Genomic DNA, 16,846 nt, shown 5'->3' on the forward strand with positions numbered 1-16,846 from the left:
TAAGATGAGCCGCCATTTATTGAGTGACTGCTATGTGCTGGCACCGGGGTGGGCATTTTTCACCGAGGGTCACTAACCCTTAGGTTTTCTCATCCTCATGTACAGATGACCTGTTAAGCGTCCGAGGTGGAATTCAAAGCCCATGCGTGCGTGCTCAGCTGCTCAATTCTGTCTGACTCTTTGTGATCCCATGGACTATAGCCTGCCAGGCTCCCCTCTCCATGGGATTCTCCAGGCAAGAATACTGGAGTGGGTTGCCATTTTCTCCTCCAAGGCATCTTCCTGACCCAGGGATCGAACCTGTGTCTCTGGCATTGGCGGGCGGGTTCTTTACCACTGAGCCACCTGGGAAGCCTGGAATTCAAAGCTTGAGGGTCTTCTCTTTTCTGAAGCTTCCCAGTTGCTGTTTGGCCCCTGGGCCTGGCACAGTCCCTGGCTGACCGCCAAGCAGGGACTGAGGAATAGCCACTGACTGAGTGAACAGCAAAGACAGCACATGAGAACTGGCTCACTCCAACAGTCACACGGACGGGAGTGTCATTAACGCGCATGGACCAAACAGAGAGTGACGCTTTAACTGAGCACCAGCGTTATACGAAACGTGTCCGCATAGAAGAATAAACCCGGTCCAGGTGTCCCTGAGAATCCAGAGTCTGTACTCTGTACAGAGCTTGGTGGCACCGACTTCCGAGTCGACACCATTTCTCCCGTCAGATTCCACAGTGTCTTGGTCTTTCTTCCTCATTTTATACATTTTTGTTTCTAACCATTCAAAACTTTTTTTTTTGGTGGTTTTGTTTTTTGGCCACATGGCTTGTGAGGCCTGAGTTCCCTGACCAGGGACTGAACCTCGGCCCTCGGCTGTGAAAGTGTGGAGTCCTAACCACTGGACCTGCTGGGGAATTCCCTAAAACCTTTTTATATTAGTGAATACACAAGACTGAGAATCATACCTCCAGTGGCCAACCTCAACTTTTTTTTTCTGGCCACATCATGTGATATGTGGGATCTTAGTTCTTCAGCTGAGGATGGAACCTGTGCCCCCTGCATTGAAAGTGAGGTCTTTTAACCACTGGGACGGGCTATCAGGGAAATCACAGTGGCCAGCTTTTTTTGTTTAATCATTAAGGCCTTTAAAAAGTGGCACGTTCCCAAGCTTTTGCCACATGAGCATGTAGAGTCCAGCTCCTTGGTGGTGTGGACGCTGTCCCGGCGTCTGTGTTTCTCCATCTGGGTTTACTCAGGTGGTCTCGGCCCGCGCTGGCTGGCTGCTCTGACTGCCCTCGGGGGCAGCCAGGACAAGAAGGGGGTCACTGCGCCCGGCTGAGTGTGCTCCCTCCTCGGACACCACTGGAAGGACCCCTGCCCACGTCAGGTCCCGAGACCGCAGCCGGCCCCAGGGTTCGGCCTGCAGCTTTCAGACACTTCCGTGATGGCGCTCAGCTTGTCAAAGACTTCACTCTCATCAGACGGTGGGAAGGAGAATAAGAGAAGAGTGCTGTGATGAGGGTGGCTCATAAACTGCAGGGAGGAAAAAAAAAAGTTAATTAACAAATTTTCCCATTTCTTTTTCTGGGCTCACAATTTTCTAGAGAACTCGTGGCTGAAAAATGCTGTTTAAAAAAAAATGTAACAACAAGAGTGTGACAGTTCCTCACAAAATTAAAAATAGAATTACCGTATGGGCCATTAAGTCCACTTCTGGTTATACACCTGAAAAGAACTGAAAGCGGTGTCTCAGAGACATACATTAATACGTACCCCGGTCTTCAGAGCGTCATAATTCCTGACAGCCAAAGGTGGGAGCAGACCGCGTGCCCATCCACACATGCGTGCGTGTGTGCTCGGTCGCTCCGGCCGTGCCCGGCTCTGTGTGACCCCATGGACTGTGGCCCGCCAGCCTCCTCTGTCCCTGGGGTTCTCCAGGCAGGAACACTGGAGGGGATGTCTGCCCTCCAGGGGAGCTTCGCATGGGTCAGATTCTTCCCAGGGATCACACTCCTGTCTCCTGGGTCTCCCGCATTGGCAGGCAGATTCTTTACCACTAGCGCCACTTGGGAAACCCCGTTTACGCATGACTGGACAGATACTGTGTTGGCCAAACATTTGTTTGGGTTTTTGTTATAGCGTTCAGAAAAATCCAAACAAACCTTTTGGCCAACCCAATAGAATGTGGTCTATCCATATAATTCAATTTTTTTTTCAATCTCAAAATGTAATGATGTTCTGATACATACCACAATGTTGAGGAACCTTATGCTAGGTGAACTATGCCAGACACAAGAGGACAAATTGGGCACGATTCCACTTACATGAGGTACTTAGACTAGGCAAATTCACAGACAGAAAGTAACGGTGGTGGCCAGTGGCTGGGGGAGAAGGGAGGTGGGGAGTTCTATTTAATGGATCTATTAATTTATTTAATGGATCTGGTTTGTTTTGCGAGATGAAAGAGGTTCTGAGGATGGAAGGTGAGGAGGATTGCACAACAATGTCCATGTACTCAATACCACTGAACTGTATGCTGAAAACTGGATATGGTGGCAAATTTTACATTATGCGTGTTTTACCACAATTTAAAAAATTCAACAATAAATCTGCACCTCCTTTGCTTAGCGATCACAGGTCCTCCTCTGACAGTTCCTCTTGTAAACCTGGAGGGAGACTCAGGGACGGTCCCAATGCCACCTGGGGCATCCTTACCTCGAAGAAGTTGGCATGGGATACAAGTGTCTTGGAATAAGTCCCTCTCATGTGCATCCTCAGGCTGAGTTGGAGGCCCTCTCGGGTGCTCCCCAGCACCCCCAGTGTCCCTTTGTCCAGCCTTCAGCCCTATGCCATCCTGTATGGCAGCCACCAGCCACGTGGAATGTGGCCCGTCTGACTCTACATGTGTTGAGAGGTAAAACACACACCAGATTTTGAAGACTTTGTATGAAAAAAAGAATATAAATGTTTTGACAAATGAAAAAAATTCCATGTCGAAATGATATTTTGGATATACTGGGTTGCATAAAATGTATTACTAATATTAATTTCGCTTGTTATTTACTAATTGGAGTCTAATTGCTTTACAATGTGCTGTTAGTTTCTGCTGTACCGTGAAGCAAGTCAGCTATATGCATACATATGTGTACACATACACGCACACATGCATACATACACGCACACATGCACGCACACACACGTGTGCACATTCACACATATGCGTTCACACACGTGCACATTCACACATACGTGTGCACACGCACACACACGTGTACACATGTACACACATGCACACATACACGTACATATTCATACACACACGTACACATTCATACATACAAGTACACATACATACATATGCGTACACAGGCATACATATGCGTACACATATATGCATATACCTATGCTCCCTCTTGGGCCTCCCTCCCCTCCCCACCGTCCCCACCAACGTCATCGCAGAGCCTGAGTTGCGCTCCCTGCGCTGCATGGCTGGTTCCTACAAGCTATCTGTTGTTGCTCTGTGCTTTGTTTTGTTTTTCTTGGCCTTGCTTCATGGCACGCAGGGTCTCAGTTCCCCGACCAAGGATGGAATCTGTGCCCCCTGCAGGAGAAGTATAGAGTCCTAATCACTGGACTATCAAGGAAGTGCCCTGTTCCTTTTCACTTTTGAAAAAACTGTGCATGCATCTTAGTCGCTCAGTTCAGCTCAGTCGCTCAGTCGTGTCTTTGCGACTCTTTGCGACTCTTTTCGAACCCATGGACTGCAGCATGGCCTTCCTGGCCATCACCAACCTCTGGAGTTTACTCAAACTCATGTCCATTGAGTCAGTGAGGCCATCCAAGCATCTCATCCTCTGTCATCCCCTTCTCCTCCCACCTTCAATCTTTCCCAGCATCAGGGTCTTTTCCAATGAGTCAGTTCTTCAAATCAGGTGGCCAAAGTATTGGGCTTTCAGCTTCAGCATCAGTCATTCCAATGAATATTCAGGACTGATTTCCTTTAGGATGGACTGGTTGGATCTCCTTGCAGTCCAAGGGCCTCTCAAGAGCCTTCTCCAACACCACAGTTCAAAAGCATCAATTCTTTGGTGCTCAGCTTTCTTTATAGTCCAACTCTCACACCCATACATAACTACTGGAAAAACCATAGCTTTGATTACATGAACCTTTGTCAGCAAAGTAATGTCTCTGCTTTTTAATATGCTGTCTAGGTTGGTCAAAACTTGTCTTCCAAGGAGCAAGTGTCTTTTAATTTTTTGGCTGCAGTAACCATCTGCAGTGATTTTGGAGTCCCCCAAAATAAAGTCTGTCACTGTTTCCACTGTTTCCCCATCTATTTGCCATGAAGTGATGGGACCAGATGCCATGATCTTTGTTTTCTGAATGTTGAGTTTTACTTTTTCCACTCTTCTCTTTCACTTTCATCAAGAGGCTCTTTCATTCTTCACTTTCTGCCATGAGGGTGGTATCATCTGCATATCTGAGGTTATTGATATTTCTCCCAGCAATCTTGATTCCAGCCTGTGCTTCAGCCAGCCCAGTGTTTCTCATGATGTACTCTGCATATAAGTTAAATAAGCAGGGTGACAATAAACAGCCTTGATGTACTCCTTTCCCAATTTGGAACCAGTCTGTTGTTCCATGTCCAGTTCTAACTGTTGCTTCCTGACCCGCGTACAGATTTCTCAAGAGGCAGGTCAGGTGGTCTGGTATTCCCATCTCTTGAAGAATTTTCCACAGTTTGTTGTGATCCACAGTCAAAGGCTTTGGCATAGTCAATAAAGCAGATGTTTTTCTGGAACTCTTGCTTTTTCGATGATACAATGGATGTTGGCAATTTGGTCTCTGGCTCCTCTCCTTTTCTAAATCCAGCTTGAACATCTGGAAGTTCACGGTTCACGTACTGTTGAAGCCTGGCTTGGAGAATTTTGAGCATTACTTTGCTAGTGTGTGAGATGAGTGCAATTGTGCAGTAGTTCGAGCATTCTTCAGCATTGCCTTTCTTTGGGATTGGAATGAAAACTGACCTTTTCCAGTCCTGTGGCCACTGTTGACTTTTCCAAATTTGCTGGCATATTGAATGCAGCACTTTCACAGCATCACCTTTTAGGATTTGAAACAACTCAGCTGGAATTCCATCATCTCCACTAGCTTTGTTCATAGTGATGCTTCTTAAGGCCCACTTGACTTCGCATTCCAGCATGTCTGGCTCTAGGTGAGTGATTACACCATTGTGGTTATCTGAGTCATGAAGATCTTTTTTGTATAGTTCTTCTGTGTATTCTTGTCACTTGTTCTTAATATCTTCTGCTTCTGTTAGCTCCATACCATTTCTGTCCTTTATTGTGCCCATCTTTGCATGAAATGTTCCCTTGGTATCTCTAATTTTCTTGAAGAGATCTCTAGTCTTTCCCATTTATTGTTTTCCCCTATTTCTTTGCATTGATCGCTGAGGAAGGCTTTCTTCTCTCTCCTTGCTATTCTTTGGAACTCTGCATTCAAATGGGTATATCTTTCCTTTACACCTTTGCCTTTAGCTTCTCTTCTTTTCTCCTTATTGCCAAATTCAGACTTAAATTGAAGAAAGTAGGGAAAACCACTAGACCATCAGATATAACCTAAATCAAACCCCTTAACGATTATACAGTGGAAGTGACAAATAGATTCAAGGGATTAGATCTGATAGAGTGTCTGAAGAACTGTGGACGGAGGTTCATGACATTGTACAGGAAGCAGTGATCAAGACCATCCCCAAGAAAAAGAAATGCGAAAAGGCAAAATGGCTGTCTGAGGAGGCCTTACAAATAGCTGAGAAAAGAAGAGTAGCTAAAGGCAAACGTTATATAAGTATCTATATAATATCTCGCAGCTTCCCTGGTGGCTCAGGGGTAAAGAATCTGCCTGCCAATATAGGAGACACAGGTTTGATACCTGGGTTGGGAAGATCCCCTGGAGAAGGAAATAGCAACCTCCTCCAGTATTCTTGCCTAGAAAATCCCATGGACAGAGGCGCCTGGCAGGCTACAGTCCATGGGGTTGCAAAAGAGTTGGACACGACTTAGTGACTAAAGACCAACAACCGCATACTATCTCAATCTTTGTTACAAAGCCTAAATCAGGTATTATCCCAGAGGGGGATGTTTCCATGAGGGGACGAGGGAGGGATTCCATCAAACTATAAGTTATAGCTGCCACCTTTTCATGTCCGGATCCTTGTGCCAAAAAACTAGCCGGCCAGGAAAGGAGTCAGGAGTCACTACCTGGATCATCATGGGGAGAAGAGGCTGCTGCTACATGATGGGGCCCGGGGGAGGGGGGACTCCTGCCCAATTCTGATGGCACATGGAGAAGCACAAGAGCCGGGGTCTCTGGTGTCCTGTGACCAGCTCAGGCCTCGCAGAGCGGAAGGTCTGAGTCGCTCCCACCACGTCAGCAGCGGCTGGTCCGGGGAGGAGACAGCAGAGCAGTGAGGTCAGGGGCGTCACTTGTGCCCTTAGACCGGCTGCAGGGGCGGGGCTGGCCCTTGTTCCCTTAACCTTTCTCTTGTAACCTTCCCTGGGGGAGCAGCTCGACTCGGCTCTTCAGAGAAGCTGCACCCCTGGGTCCTAGCGGTTTACGCGTAGGCTGGAGTGGATGCTGTGATGCGCCACCCTCACCCCAGTCTTCTTTAGGAAGCAGGGGCCTGCTCCCTCGGCTGCTGGGAGTGGGGCTCCCCCAACCCCACCACGGGAGGTTCCCTGAGCTGAAGGAACTTCTCCATCCCAACTGCGCCTCCTTCCCGGGGGAGCCCACACCCAGCCCAGGGGAGATGCGGGCTTCACTTCACATTTCCTTTCACTTCATTTCTAACTGAAACGAAAGTGAGAATATAACCAAGATTTCATTTCTTAAAGCCGCTTCTGTCCTACAAGCTCTATCCAGGTACATTCTTTCTTCCACCCAAACTTTCTGAAAGTAGCTTTTCTGTAACCCAGTTAGTAAAGAATCCGCCTGCAATGCAGGAGACCCCGGTTCCATTCCTGGGTCAGGAAGATCCTCTGGAGAGGGGATAAGGTTACCCACTCCAGTATTCTTGGGCTTCCCTGGTGCTTCAGCTGGTAAAGAATCCGCCTGCAATGTGGAAGACCTGGGTTCTATCCCTGGGTTGGGAAGATCCCTTGGAGAAGGGAAAGGCCACCCACTCCAGTATTCTGGCCTGGAGAATTCCACGGACCGTATAGTCCATGGGGTCACAAAGAGTTGGACACGACTGAGTGACTTTCAGGTTTTTTTTAATTTTCTGGAGGAAAAAAAAAAGAACTGCTTTCCTAAAGCCTGGGACACACGTCCTGTAATTTCAGTCGCTCTCAGATGTTCCCCGCTCTGACACCGCTCCTGCCCCTCCTCTGTCCCTGGCTGTTCGCGGCACTCAGCCCAGAGTGCTCTCTTTCCTGTCTTTTCTGCTCTGAGCTCGGCTTGGTCCCTTCCTGCTCCGGGACCATCAGCTTGGCTCTCTGACGACTTGGGCCTCCGGGCAGGGAAGGTCAGAGAAGGAACAAACATCCAGGCTGGAGGGGGGCTTTTAGGAACAAAACCTCTGCCCCCTTCCCACAGGGCTGTTCCCCGAGCTCAGACTTCTCCGAAAGGGCACCAGGAACGGGACCTGCACGCAAGGTGTGTGTCGTCCTCCGAGAAACCATGCCGGGCTGACTCAGGTGGCTCTGACTCCGAAGATCAGCGTCTTCTTACCCACATCTGGCTCCGTGCCACTACCTACCTCTTTCAGGTGCTGCGGAAGAGAATTCCTCGGGGGGAAGGCGTGCCTGGCCTTCCTGTAACTGCACCGCAGCAGGAAGAAGCAGCCGAGCAGCAGCAGGACAGCGGCGCACACAGAGGCCACCAGGACGCCACTGGCCACGATCCAGGATGGGGTGGTTTCTGCAGGGGTGAGGGGCTGGGTCATATTCGCGTCATGCCCGGCTTGGGGGATGGCGACCTTAACTCACCACCATGATCTAATGGTGACCCCTTACCACTGGGGTGGAGGAGGGGGCACAGGTGTGTCTCAGAAGGAAACACAGCAGCAGCTATTCAAGGATCTGGAGGTTTTCAAGTCTCACCCTTTCCTACCATCTTCCAAGTTGGGTTTCTGGGGCATGATTGCTGATACGCCCCAAAAAGCAGCAGCTGCATGAACTCTGATCCCTGTTATCTACCCACGGGGGAGCCATCAGCTCCCTGTTCTGCTGTTCCATCAGCAGATAGCGGGGCTCCCCGGGCCCCAGAGCCGCAGTGACACAGACATGCTACAGCGTTTTGTCCTGAGAACTGCACAGGGGACCCCACCTGACCCCCTGCGTGCAGAGACCTCCCCAAATGCTAGTGCCCAGCAGCCTAAAGCTGATCTCTGGGTGCCCCCTCCCTTCCCCAGCACCTCTGTGAGCTCCTGTCTGGAAAAACCCGAGGCTACCAAAAGAATTCACCTCTGTTCTACCAACTCTTGACGCTCCTTTCCTAAACAGCTCAGGACTGTAAATCCTTCCTCTCTCCCTATGAGACCTAAATTAACTCCTACAATCCAGGAGTGTCTTTCCCAAGGATCTGGAAGCCAATCCTTTGACATGTCATCATCAGGATGGAGCATCACGACAGAGGAAGAGTCTCTGTCTCAGAGTCCCAGTGGGATGAATATCGCAGGTGATAAAATCCAGTTAGCAGCAGACGCAGAAAACGGCCTAAGTGCATTAACATCACCCCATGTGCCCACCCAGTTTTGGTCATTTGTCACTTCCGTGACCCCGATCTCTTTTTGTCCCAATTCCCAATTCTGTCTTTAAAATGCCCCATCAGCTCTTTCCTCTTCTCCAGTCATGAATGAATCAAATCTGTTGTTACCACCTTAACTGATGCCCAGCTTTATCTTGGACCGTCTCCAGGGGGTCACCCTTAGTGGCCGGGCTCCCCTCATCTAGCACCAGGCCCCTCTGCCAGCTGCCCGCCTGGCCTCCCTGTGGCCAGCCCTGTCAGCAGCACCACCCTCCTGACGCAAACTGAAAGCCTCTGGTGCTGGGAGAGGCCAGGAGAACGAACCTTGCCCTGGAAGAGCAGGTCCCTCCATGGCGATTGCGGCAGTGTCAACTCTTACTTCCCCAGGGCAGATCAAAGAGCTCTGATCAGCACAGAGTCCTGGAGCCACCTGGACGGCCACCCCCGGCTGGCCTCTCCCAGCACTTGGCACAGTGTGTGGCCATAGACACTCCTTAAACATCCAGTGACCAGTGAGGGCACCCAGCAGGGGGGAGAGGCTGGACGGGCCTGCTGCCCCCTCTTGCACTGTGATTAACACTGGCAGTGACCTTGCAGCCTGTCCAGCTCGTGCCCTGGCCGAGTTCAGGGAACTCACTCCTTACCCCTGTGCCCCATGAATTATCGTTTCAGTTACTAGGATCGAGTGGTGGTGCCTTTAGCAGGTTCAACTCAGATGGGTCTTCTGGGTGGATACAGGGTCGTGGGGCAAGGGAACTGGTGGGGGTGGCCCCCAGGCTTCACGAGAGCTGATGATGGTAGGTCAACTTGGGATCTGACGTCCCAGCTCTGGAGGAAGTTCCAGGACCCATCTACTCATCTCCCTATCTTTCCACTTAGTATTTCTGTAGCTCTCTAATGTGCCAGGCATCGGAATCACTCATTAAATATTCATTAAACGTTGACTGCTGGGCCCGAGCCTGCAGTTGGTGGCACTGTGATGACCCCCCCGGGGCAGCTTCTGGGCCTCCAACCCAGACGTGTCAGCGTCTTACACAAGGGATTATCCCACAGGCACACCTGGTTCATGGTGACAAAATTCAAAAGATGCTTTTGTGACCTACCAAGAAGGGGAAATAGGGAAGGAGAGGGGATACTGCTTTACATAGGCTGTGAATTGTGGGAGAACCTAGTAATCAACTGAATTGAACTGAACTAGTAATCAACACTCTCTGTGTAAAGCTCCCTAACTTGCTTCAGTCCATCTGACCATGCCGTCAGGTCAACTCCCTTTTCCTGTTGGCAAGTCATGCCTTTGCTTATATATGGGATCAGTCTGTAGGTATGGGCGGAGACGTTACTTCCTGTTATTTACCGGTTGAGCTGACTTCAGGCGAATTACTTCATCTCTCTGAACCTTCACCTCCCTTCTGGGAAAGGGGAGAAGAACCTTTCCACACTTTCACTGAAAACTTGTGAGGTTTAAACAGGAGAACTACATTTAAACAAACAAACAAACAAACTCTAAAATGTTATTTGACAAAAGCAGGTTTTCAGTGGGCTGTTCTCTTCTTTTATGAAATGTCTGGATTTTGTTAGTTAACGAGTGATCATTTAGAGTCACAGGATACTCAAAATACTTTTCTTTTTAGTCCAAGTGTGTGCCTCATGCCATGTCTCGTGACATAAGCTCTAAGTCATATTTAAAGGCGTGATTTTATTTTTTTAAAAATATGTATTTATTTGGCTGTCAGGTCTTAGCTGCAGGGCTCTAGAGCACATGGGCTCAGTAGTTGAAGGGCTAAGCTGCCCTATAGCACGTGGGATCCTAGTTCCCCGACCAGGGATCAAACCTGCATTGCCTGAAATGGAAGGTGGATTTTTAACCACTGGAGCATCAGGGAAGTCCCTAAAAGTATGATTTGAATAATAACAGTAATGACACCTAACTCATATTGCAGGCTGACCCCGTGCCTGGCACTGTGCTGGGTGACACCTTTGATTACTCTCTTGTAGGTGAGGTGACCGAGGCACTGGGCGTCCAGGACCTGCCCCACATCACTCATTGTGCTGGACTCACAGCAGGGAAGGATGGGACACGGGACAACCAGGCATACTCAGGCCTGGAGAAAGCAGTCGGCAGGTGTTCAGAGGAAAGAGCGAAGACCCCAAAGTCAGGATTCTAGTGATTTAAACAGGATGGGTGCTCGCAGGGCACAGAATTCTCATTCAACTACAGATGATTCACAAACAGAATAAAAAGGCAGGCTTTTGGAAGTTCCCTGGCGGTCCAGTGGGCAGGACTCTGCGCTGTCACTGCCAAGGGCCTGGGTTCAATCCCTTGGGGAACGAAGATCCCATAAGCCTTGCTGGGCAGCCAAAAAAAGAAAAGGTTTTTTGGTTTTTTATTAAGGCAGGCTTTTGTTATTTAGAGGCCCTTGTTGGGAGGCTCAGCCAGAAGGTGGAATAGAGGCAGGCAGACTGAGCCTTGGACAGCCATGGCTCGGCGCTAGCCGGGGGCTACAGAAAAGAGAGAGAGGCAGAGAATTCCCTCCAGAGAGACAGCAAGACTCCATCTTCCACGTGGCTCTGCATTCCTGAGAAACCGTGCTTAATGTTATTGCAGAATACTTTTGGATGACACTGGAAAGATCACGTGACTGGGTGAGATGAGAGATTCTTGGATTTGGGCAAGTAACTTGTGCAATAACAAAAAGCAAAAGAAACCTCAACAAGATTCAGGAAACTCCAGGCTGGTAAGCCTGATTCCATGTCCAGAAAACAATACAAAAATTCTAAAATGGATCGTTAAATGGCTACTTGTTGTTCAGTTACTAAGTTGTGTCCGACTCTTTTGTGACCCTCTGGACTGTGGCCCACCAGACTCCTCTGTTCATGGGATGTCCCAGGCAAGAGTAACCGGACCAGATTGCCATTTCCCTCTCCCAGGATCTTCCCAGCCCAGGGGTCAAACGTGTGTCTCTTGCACTGGCAGGCTGATTCTTTGCCACTGAGTCACTAGGGAAGGCTGAAATACGGCAAAGCTGCGTGTTTTTCTCAGCAGCTCTGAGACTCTATGGACTGCAGCATGCTAGGTTTCCCTGTCCTTCACCGTCTCCCAGAATGTGCTCAAGTTCACGTTCACTGACTTGGGGATGTTATCTCACCATCTCATCCTCTGCAGCCCCTTTTCCTCCTGCCCTTAATCCTTCCCACCATCAGGGTCTTTTCCAGTGAGTCAGCTCTTGGCATCAGGTGGCCAAAGCATTGGAGTTTTGGCTCCAGCATCAGTCCTTCCAATATTCATTCAGGGTTAATTTCCTTTAGGATGGACTGGTTGGATCTCCTTGCAGTCCAAGAGACTCTCAAGAGTCTTCTCCAACACCACAGTTCAGAAGCATCAATTCTTCGGCGCTCAGCTTTCTTCATGGTCCAACTCTCACATCCATACATGACCAATGGAAAAACCACAGCTTTGACTATCCAGACCTTTGTCGGCAAGCTGATCTTCCTGCTTTTTAATGTGTTGTCTAGGTTGGTCACAGCTTTTCTTCCGAGGAGCTGTGCTGCGTTGTGCTTAGATGCTCGGTCGTGTCTGGCTCTTTGCGACCCCATGGACTGTGGCTGGATAGGCTCCTCTGTCCACAGGGATTCTCCAGGCGAAAATACTGCAGTGGGTTGCCTTGCCCTCCTCCAGGGGATCTTTTCAACCCAGGTCTCTTGCATTGCAGGCGGATTCTTTACCATCTAAGCCACCAGGGAGATGTCTTTTAATTTCATGGCTGCAGTCACCATCCAGTGATTTTGGAGCCCAAGAAAATAAAATCTGTCACAGTTTCCACTTTTTCCCCATCCATTTGCCATGAAGTGATGGGACTGGATGCCATGATCTTAGTTTTTTGAAGGTTGAGTTTCAAGCCAGCTTTTTCCATTTTCCTCTTTCACCCTCAGCAAGAGACTCTGTAGTTTCTCTTCACTTTCTGCTATTACAGTGATATCATCTGCATATCTGAGGTTGTTGATATTTCTCCCAGAAATCTTGATTCCTGCTTGTGATTCATCCAGCCCAGCATTTCATATGATATACTCTGCATATAAATTAAAGAAGCAGGGTGACAATATATAGCCTTGACATACTTCTTTCCCAATTTTGAACCAGTTAGTTGTTCCATATCTGGTTCAAACTGGTGCTTCTTGATCAGCATACACGTTTCTCAGGAGACAGGTAAGGTGGTCTGGTATTCCCATCTCTTGAAGAATTTTCCACAGTTTGTTGTGATCCATACAGTCAAAGGCTTTGCATAGTCAATGAAGCAAAAGGAGACGTTTTTCTGAAATTCCCTTGCTTTCTCTATGATCCAGTGTATGCTGACAATTTGATCTCTGGTTCCTCTGCTTTATCTAAACCCAGCTTGTACATCTGGAAATTCTTGGTTCACATACTGCTGAAGTCTAGCTTGAAGGATTTTGAGCATAACCTTACTGGGGTGTGAAATGAACACAACTGCACAGTAGCTGGAGCATTCTTTGGCACTGTCTTTCTTTGGGATTGGAATGAAAACTCACCTTTTCCAATCCTGCAGCCACTGCTGACTTTTCCAAATTTGCTGGCATATTGAGTGCAGTACTTTCACAGCATCATCTTTTAGGATTTGAAACAGCTGAGCTGGAATTCCATCACCTCCACTAGCTTTGTTCATAGTGATGCTTCCTAAGGCCCACTTGACTTCACATTCCAGGATGTCTGGCTCTAAGTGAGCGATCATACCATCGTGGTTATCCCAGTTATGAACATCTTTTTTGTATAGTTCTTCTGTGTATTCTTGCCACCTCTTCTTCATCTCTTCTGCTTCTGTGCGGTCCTTGCTGCTTCTGTCCTTTACTGTGCCCATCCTTGCATGAAATAGTCCCTTGATATCTCCAATTTTCTTAAATATATATCTAGTCTTTCCCATTCTATTGTGGGCTGTTTTTTTCAAGCTGTGTTCTTGGAAATGTTCCTTCTCAAAAAAGGTGTTGAAAGATCAAATATGCTAAAAATGCTCATATATAGGGTGTTTTTTTCTGAGAGAGAGAAGCGGTGAACCTTCATTTCCAGGCACATCTGACTACAGGGTTCTTGTTTTGAGAAATATCCCATAAACACTCACTGGGACAACACAACTGTGTGTCCCCTGTTTGGGGAACACAGTTGGGACACCCAACTGTGTTGGGTCCCAACAAAGTTGGGACAATAATGCACTTGGCACTGGGTGTTGATTTCAGCTGATATTTGCCAAAGTCTTTCACGGTGACTTTGCGGACAGTCAAACACAATAGCTTACAAAATAGTCCACTGTGTTCATATGGATTGGTGACCATTAGGTAGTTAAGCGGTCTAGAGAAAGGCGTATCCTGGACACACCAACGGTTTAAACAACAAACTGTTAAAGATCCTGAAGCTCTTTCTAGCAAATCAGTTTTTCTTTGATAAGGCAACACAAAATTGGGTGAGAAATACATCCAATGACAAAAACCAACATTCAGGAAGAACTTGATAAGCTGAAATGACGATGCACCATGATGGCAGCAACAGCGGCCTCAGGACTGCAGTGACACAGAAGATGGAAAGTTTTCCCCTCTATCTGGAGGAAATTTTTTTTTTTTTCATATGGATACACAGTTGCTTGGCATCATTCTTGTTGCTTTTTGTTTTTAGACCTTTTATTTTATATTGGAGTATAGCCAAGTAACAATGTTGTGACAGTTTCAGGTGTACAAATACATGCTTCCAGTCTCCCTCAAACTCTAGGGGTAATTCTTTTCTTACAATTGCTCTCCTTTGTATTTCTGTAATCCCCAGATCATGGCTTTGCTTTCCAAAGGCACTCCATAAATGAAAAGAGCCAGGATCAGACCTGCTTGTGTGCATCTGAGCTGGTGGATCCTCTGGACAATGTCTTTAAATAACAAAAGGCCCCTCATGTGTGTGCAGACTACAAGATTTTATCATCTCGAATGATAATACATCTCTACATCTCTACATAATTACTCAGTGTCTAGGCCAACTGGTACCCTCCTCTCCCCTCTTTTCCTCCTTCCCTTCCTCCCTCCCTGTGTTTTAAGAAACATCAAGTGTGGAGGCACTATGCTAGACACTGGGGTACATATACCTCATATGTGGGGGACTGTGTTGAGGTTCTGGTGCTATAATTCATGAGGAACCCTAAGACTATCTTGCTGAGGACAGTGGTGGGGTTTCCAAACTCTTCCTACGATGTGGGAAGGAACTGGAGGTGTACAGCCTGGGAAGGAAAGGCATCTAGTAGAGGGCATCTGGGCTCGACCGTTGCTGGGTGGTCTTGGGAGGACTGAGACTTCCTCAGGGAGCCCAAGAGGAGAGAACAAGCATGCTGGAGGTGGGTGTGTGGGGGGAGACCTTAGTTCCCTGGACGGAAGGACTGTCCATCAATCCCTTGGGTCTAGGAGTGAACAAGCTGCCTCAGAAGGTGGTGGTCTCCTTCCCAGCAAGAGGCTCAGTCAGTCAGGGATGAACTGGAGCTTGAGCTGGGTGATGATCTCTAAGGAGCCTTTCAGCCGGCACACTCGCTGGGAGTCTCTAAAGCCACTTAAGATGCTCAGAGGAGGGAATTCCCTGGAGGTCCAGGGGTTAGGACTCTGTGCTTCCACTGCAAGAGACACGGGTTCAGTCCCTGTTTGGGGAACACAGATCTCACAAGCCTTGCAGCATGGCCCCCACCACCACCACCACCCACATCCAAAAAAAAAAAAAGAGGGTGCTCAGAGGACACAGAACTGCAGACGGTGCATCTCAAGACTCACCGTCAATGGTTGTTTGCTCACAGACAGGCTCACTCCATTCTCCAGCTTTGTTCCGATCAGGAAGAAACCCTCGAACTTGAACACAGTAAGTTGTCTGTGACTCAAGATTTCGGAGGAACTCGAAGTCATACTGACCAGAAATTGAAAACTAGTAACAGAGAAAAAAATCAGAACATGCCTCAGCAGTGAAGGGACATCACTTCCCATCACCCCACCCACCCCGCCACCTGCCACTTACTGGTTATAATCTTTACTTCAGGCTCAAAATAGGAGGATAAAGGAAGCAGATGCTCCTCCCAGGTCATCTCAGGTGACCCTGAGATCATTCTAAGTGGGAAGGAGAGGGAAGGGCAAGGATTGACCATGGTCCTGGCAAACTGCCTTATTCCCTGAATTCCCTAGTCTAAATGATATGCAAACCATCCCACTTTCTTTTTTTTTCTTTTTTTAAAGATAAACCAGTTGTATGGGTTGAATTTTGTCCTCCCAAATTCTTACATCAAAATGCTAACCCTAGTACTTTCAAAAGTGACTGGTTGGACAGGTTTTTTTTAGATGTAATCAACATAAACGAGGTTATTAGTGTGGGCCCCAGTCCAGTATGACTGGTGTCCTTAAAAGAAGAGGACATTTAGACACAGATGGGTACACAGAATGCCACTTAAAGATGAAGGCGGAGATTGGGGTGATGCCTCTATATACTAAAGGATTCAAAATTGGCCAGCTCCCACCAGAAGCTGGGTGGGAGGCCTGGAACAGATCCTTCCTCTTGGTCCTTAGAAGGAACCAATCCTGCTGACACCTTGATCTTGGACTTCCAGCCTTTAGAACCTTGAGACGATACATTTCTGTTGTTTCATCTGTCCAGTTTATGGTACTTTGTTACTGCAGCCCTGGCAAATGAACACACCAGTCATCTACAGTAAGACCCAATGTTATTTCTGGCCCTAGCTGCCTGGGGTTCTCCTCTGAATCACTTCTCCGTTCATCCACCTGGGCTGCCCTCCCCGAGCGGCTCATCTCACCTCAAGGATATACACCATAGCCTGCCTCTGGTGGGGCCATCCCAGACTTATCTTAGTTTAATTTGAACATAAGATATCGTAATTGATGGTATGTTTCTGAATTTGAGAAACCAAAATAGTGTTGCAGGAAAGAACAAAATCTGACTCCATATTGGATCTGTTTCCTTTACTTTAACCTTTGCTTCCTACGAGGATACTATTTTGTTGTTCACTACGAGGATACTATTTATATGTAATGGCCTGCCTGGGGGTACCCTGCCCCTCTCCTTTACTATTAGACCAAAGTG

The 16,846-nt window shown here is 47.9% G+C and overlaps 1 protein-coding gene across 4 annotated transcripts in view; it reads right to left on the reverse strand.

Moving 5' to 3' along the window:
• IL10RB (interleukin 10 receptor subunit beta) overlaps window positions 1-16,846 on the reverse strand; it is a 28,881-nt gene continuing 12,035 nt past the window's right edge. The window contains exons 5-7 of one of the 4 annotated variants that reach the window (XM_061134097.1): window positions 15,535-15,682; window positions 7,745-7,905; window positions 1-1,521 (exon numbers count right to left, since the gene is read on the reverse strand). In XM_061134097.1, coding sequence (XP_060990080.1) covers window positions 1,372-1,521; window positions 7,745-7,905; window positions 15,535-15,682 — 459 coding nt within the window. In that variant the 3' untranslated portion in view covers window positions 1-1,371. Of the gene's footprint in view, window positions 1,522-7,744; window positions 7,906-14,187; window positions 15,405-15,534; window positions 15,683-16,846 lie in introns of those variants that run through there. The other 3 variants (XM_061134100.1, XM_061134098.1, XM_061134099.1) reach the window with 3 other exon arrangements.

This window comes from Dama dama, chromosome 31 (genome assembly GCF_033118175.1).
Source record: "Dama dama isolate Ldn47 chromosome 31, ASM3311817v1, whole genome shotgun sequence".
In the NCBI taxonomy this organism is placed as follows: Eukaryota; Metazoa; Chordata; class Mammalia; order Artiodactyla; family Cervidae; genus Dama; species Dama dama.